The 5369-nt window shown below is 45.7% G+C and overlaps 1 protein-coding gene across 2 annotated transcripts in view; it reads right to left on the bottom strand.

Moving 5' to 3' along the window:
- Positions 1–5369, bottom strand: part of BRF1 (BRF1 RNA polymerase III transcription initiation factor subunit) — a 43687-nt gene that overhangs the window by 18347 nt on the left and 19971 nt on the right. For both annotated transcript variants that reach the window (XM_045287921.1, XM_045287920.1), the window contains 2 exons: positions 1112–1261; positions 733–826 (listed from right to left, as the gene is read on the bottom strand). In XM_045287921.1, coding sequence (XP_045143856.1) covers positions 733–826; positions 1112–1261 — 244 coding nt within the window. The remainder of the gene's footprint in view (positions 1–732; positions 827–1111; positions 1262–5369) is intronic.

Raw genomic sequence — 5369 nt, 5'->3', positions numbered from 1 at the left:
TGGACAAATGAGCTTTACACAATTGATGTGTGTATGGATTGTGATAAGAGTTGTATGAGCCCCTAATAAAATGATTAGAAAAAAGAAAACAGGAAACAGGAAGGAAATGGAATAAGCAAAGGTACAATGTGGAAATTGCAATAGATGAATTCAACCAGACTAGTAGGTAATTTTGAATATAAACCTATAACCTGCTGTGCAAACCACCTAATTCACAATAAAAAGTTTATGCTTTTTCAAAAAAAAAAAGAAAGGATTCATTATTAGAGCAATGATGACGACGCTATTACAATTGATGGTCTTAAGTGTCTGGTTTTTTATTGTATTTAAAATTTTTTATTCCTTCAATTATATCATAACTTATTTGAATGAATAACCTAAATATTTCCAACTTTTTAAAACCTAGCTCATGCCCAGTACATACTCTTGGTTAATGCTCAATAAATATTTGTTTTAAAAATGCAAAAAACAAAACAAAAAAAACAATGGCCCTTGTTCTTTCCACAAGGAGCTGACCACTTGGATTCTTGAGGACCAGCAGGGCCCCACCAAGTCAAAGCCTAGTTGCAGCCCCTTCTGCCTGCTTCTGGCCTGCAGGTGGGGGCCACGGACACCCCACCTGGGCGGGTGCATTTGCAGGCCCGTTGCCCAGAGACGTAGCCTGAGCTCGGCCGCCTCCAGGCAGTCCCGTGGGTATCCTTGTGGGAGACCCCCCAGACACAGAGCACCTACCGCTTGCGCAGTGTGGACTCACACACTTTGACCACACTGATGACCTCTTTGACGGTTCTCCGGAAGTCATGCATCCTGGCTGCCACCAGAAGGGCTGGAATGCAAACACAGGCCAGCAACTCAGCCACCACCAGGGACAACATGGCTCCTCTACACGCGACACCCACAGCATAGCTTGCCTCTGCCCGCCACCCTGTGCAGCCAGACCCCTGACCTGCTCTCCCTGGAGCCAGGGACCAGCAGGCAGTGCCCTCGCTTCATGATGTTGCCTCTCAGGTCTGGCTCAGGACACACTACGCTATAAAAGCCACAAGCCACGAGGAGTGGGAGCCCGAGGTGACATTCAGGTGACCATGGTGACAGGACCTGGTAGCCATACCTGCCCCGCACAGCCCCGAGGGGCGGCGGCCCGTGTGCATCCAATCCCTCTTCATGCGCTGCAGCAGCCGCAGGGCCGTCATGGACACCTCGTGGTTCTTCTCCCCGAACTCCAGCAGGTGGGCGAAGCGTGGGATGTACAAGCAGGGGTCTGCAGGAGGGGCTGTGTCAGGGCACCTGACCCCAAGGCTCCCACACCCGTCAGCCCCCACCCGGCCCCATCTGACCCCACTACAGCCTTGCCTGTTCCCCATGCCCAGCCCAATCTGGGTGACCACCACTTCTGGTCCCCTCTGAAGCCCCCCCTAACCCTGGCCCCCTCCCTCCAGTCCTGGCTCCTACCCCTGAGCCAGAGTTGTCCCAGACACTGCACCCAGTGGGGGTGATCCTCACAGCACTCCTGATGCTGGGTCAGCAGGTGGTGCAGCTGTGGGGACCTGACCTTGTAAGATCCCACTCTCCTCCCCTCCTTATCACTGCAGAAGCCCACCATCCGTGGAACCTCTCACACATCTCTGGAGGTTTCCTTGGGGCAGACCCCACAGAATGGGACTTGCTGGGAACGAGCATGGGGTAGGGTTCCAGACACAAGGCTCAGACAAGGTTCCTCTCACTTGCGCGCTCTTTCTCTCTCTCTCTCACACACACACACAGTGGAAGTAATATCCCAAGGGGAAAATTGATAATGTTCTATAATATCAAATAACAGCAATGTCTCCAAGGTAAACCACGGATGCACGAATAGATTTTGGGCTTACACTTATTCTAGTCCCAGTCTAAGAACAATTAGTTCGTATGGCACTGCTTGATGCTCGACCTCATGAAGACCGCTGAAGATATGGGCGCCATGGTAAAGTGGGGGAAGAAACTAGATGTGGTTGTGAGGTGTCTTCCAGTTGGCTGACCCATAGCAACCCTGTGCACAGCAGAATGAAAACCGCACAGTCCTGCGCCACCCTCACCGTTGCCCCTAACCCTGAGCCCGCTGAAGCTGCCACTGTGTCAGCCCACCTCCTTGAGGGCCTTTCTCTCTCACTGCCCTTCACTTTACCAAACTTGATGTCCCTCTCCAAGAACTGGTCTCTTCTGACAAGATGTCCAAAGTATGTAAGTGTAAGTCTTGCCATCCTTGCCTCTAAGGAGTGCTCTGATCTTACTTTCTCCAATACAGATCGGTTTCGTCTTTGAGCTGTCCATGGTACTTTCGATATTCTTCTTCAGCACAATTCAAATGCCATCGATCCTTCTACGGTCTTCCTACTCTATGTCAAACTTTCACATGCATATGATGCAATGGAGTCAGCTGCACCTTAGTCCTCAAAGTAACATCCTTGCCCTTCAAGACTTTAAAGAGGTCTTGTGGCACAGACTTACCTAATGCAATGGGTCTTTTGATCTCTTAACTGCTCCTTCCATGAGCATTGATTCTGGAACCAATCAAAAAATCCTTAACAACTTCAACCTTTTCTCTATTGATCACGTTACCTGTTATTCCAGTTGTGAGGATTTTGGTCTTCCTTACATTGAGATTTAATCCACACTGAAGGCTACCATTCTTGATCTTCATCAAGTTTTCAATTCTCCCTCACTCTCAGCAAGCAAGGTTGTATCATCTGCATATCACAGGTTAATAAGCCTTCCTCCAATTCTGAAGCCATAACTCTTCTTCATATATCCCAGCTTCTCTGATGATTTGTTCAGCATACAGCCTGAACAAGTATGGTAAGAGGTTACAACCATAACATACACTATACTGATTTTAAACCCTTATTCAGTCTGCGTAACTACCTCCTGATCTAGGTACAAGTTCTAAATGAGCATAATGAAGTGTTCTGAAATGTCCATTCTTCTCAAGGTTATCCATAAATTATGGTCCACATAGTCGAATGCCTTTCCATAGTCAATGAAACACAAGTAAACATCTTTATGGTGTTCTCTGCTTTGAGACAAGCTCCATCTGACAATATCCCTTGTTCCATGTCCTTTGAATGTGGCAGTTTCCTCTCAATGTACTGCTGCAAGCATTGTTCGATGATCTTAAGCAACATTTTTCTTGTGTGTAATAACGATATTATTCTATAGTATGAGCATTCTGCTGTGTCACTTTTCTTTGGGATGGGGACAAATATAGATCTCTTCCAGTCAGTTGGCCCAATAACTAGCTTCCAAATTTCCTAGAATAAACAAGTGAGTACCTCCGATGCTTCTTCAGCTTTCTGAAACATGTCAATGGGTACTCTGTGAATTCCTAGAGCCTAATTTTTGGCTAATGTATTCAGTGCAGATTGAATTTCTTCCTTCAGCCCCATTAGTTCTTGCTCATATGTTACCTCCTGAAATGGTAGAATGTCGACCAGTTCTTTTTACTGATTCTGTGTACTCTGTCTTCTCTTGATGCTTCCTGCATCATTCAATATTTTGCCTATGTAGTCTTTCAAAAGGTCATTTTAAAAGACAAGAAAGAAATTAGATGGTGCCCAGCTAGCATAAAAATAGGATCTGGGGTCTTAAAGGCATTAAACAAGCAGCCACCTAAGTAAGGTTTCAACTTTCATGTGGAAGAAGCACACCAGCCTGCGTGATCCAAGGATTGTAAATAACATGATCCAAATCTAAAGGAGGAAATGCACCTCCCAAAAAATGCAGGGTCCACATGTAAATTAAGCGTCTGTGGATCTCCTCTGATCACAGTTAGGGATGTGAACAGCCATGTTATCAGAGGGCACTGTAAAAGCTGCTTAAGGCAGATGCAATTAGGCCAAAATGCAGCATCTTGTCATTTGATCTCCCTTCTGATCTATTTAAGGCGGTTTCCATTTATTATTATTTTTTTTTAAGTGAAGGGGAAATACACATGGATTAAGCCCCTGGTGAATCCCCTCTGACCATGGACCAGGGATATGAATAGCCCTATTAACATGCAGAATGCATTGTAAAGTGGATCGGTGCAGATGCAGTTAGGTTAAAATCTAGCACCCTATCATTTGAACTATGTTTATGTTCTACTTTAAACTTGTTCTAGTTTTTAATATTTTCTGATTTTCTACTTTGTTATTATTGTTCATCTTTGTTATTTAACATTTTTCTGTATATGAAACCCAGGATAAAGAAATCTATAGAGCCAGTAAATGGATTAATGGTTCCTTGGGGGTATGGCAGGGAGGTTAGTGGGAAGTGGGGGTGCTAATAACAATAAGCACAAGAGTGAAGAAAATGTTCTAAAACTGATTGTGGTGATGAATGCACAACTCTTCTTAATGTGATTGAGATACTGAATTGTATGATGTGAACTATATGCCAATAAATTGTTAGTGGGTAGGCAAAGATATATATTAGTAGATAAGTAGAAAGATAAATAACAAGGTGGTCGAGGATTTAATTTTACTGAATCCATAATTGAAGTCCATGGAAGCAGCTGCCAAGAACTCACGTAAAGTTTTTTTGTATTGGGCAAATCTACTGCATAAGACCTTCTTAAAGCATTAAACAGCAAAGATCTCATTTTAAGGACTAAGGTGCATCTGACCCAAGCCATGGTACTTTTCATTGCTCATATACATGTGAAAGCCGGGAAATGAATAAGAAGTATCGATGCATTTCAATTATGGGCTTTGGAGAATACAGAAAGTACCATGGGCTTCCAGAAGAACAAACAAATCTGGAAGAAGTACAGTCAGAATGCTAATTAGAAGCAGGATGGTGAAATTTTGTTTCATGTACTTTGGACATGTTATCAGGTGCGAGCCCTGGGAAAGGGGCAGAGAAAAAGAGGAAGACGTTCAGGAGATGGAAAAAGTGGGAAGAGTCCTTGTCACCTCTGGGAGGGCAGTAAGTGGAGGAAGATGAGTGCCTGCAAGCATCCAACTACCCAGAGCACCTGAACAAATACTGGGACTGGTCCACCAGCAAGCTAGTAAGAAGAAAAAGTAAAAGGGCGTGAGGACTGTTCAGGAAAAATTAAGTCAATCGTATTCACAAGGATAGAAACACACACTCCAAGGACTGGCACTGTGAATGGCAGTTTCTTTTGAAAAGGGCTCAGGGGCGACGGGGGCAGGGCACACTTCCAAGTGTCTGCAAAGGCCCGGAGAACCGACCTGCCAGGCACCCGCACAGCCAGAGGAGCAGCTAGCTACACAGTTGGCAGGCCCAACCCCACCCCTCTCCGCCAAGGCCTTGGAGGGAGGGGCCGGAACACCACGGGGATGAGTCGGCGACGCGGGGGCGGGGCCTCAGCGGAGGACAGGGGCGCGGCGAGC

Source organism: Echinops telfairi, unplaced genomic scaffold (genome assembly GCF_000313985.2).
Source record: "Echinops telfairi isolate 266 unplaced genomic scaffold, ASM31398v2 ScPeMD7_18;HRSCAF=68, whole genome shotgun sequence".
NCBI classification, from domain to species: domain Eukaryota; kingdom Metazoa; phylum Chordata; class Mammalia; order Afrosoricida; family Tenrecidae; genus Echinops; species Echinops telfairi.
The sequence above is the reverse complement of the archived record's forward strand: the minus strand, read 5'-3'. Positions and strand labels throughout refer to the sequence as shown.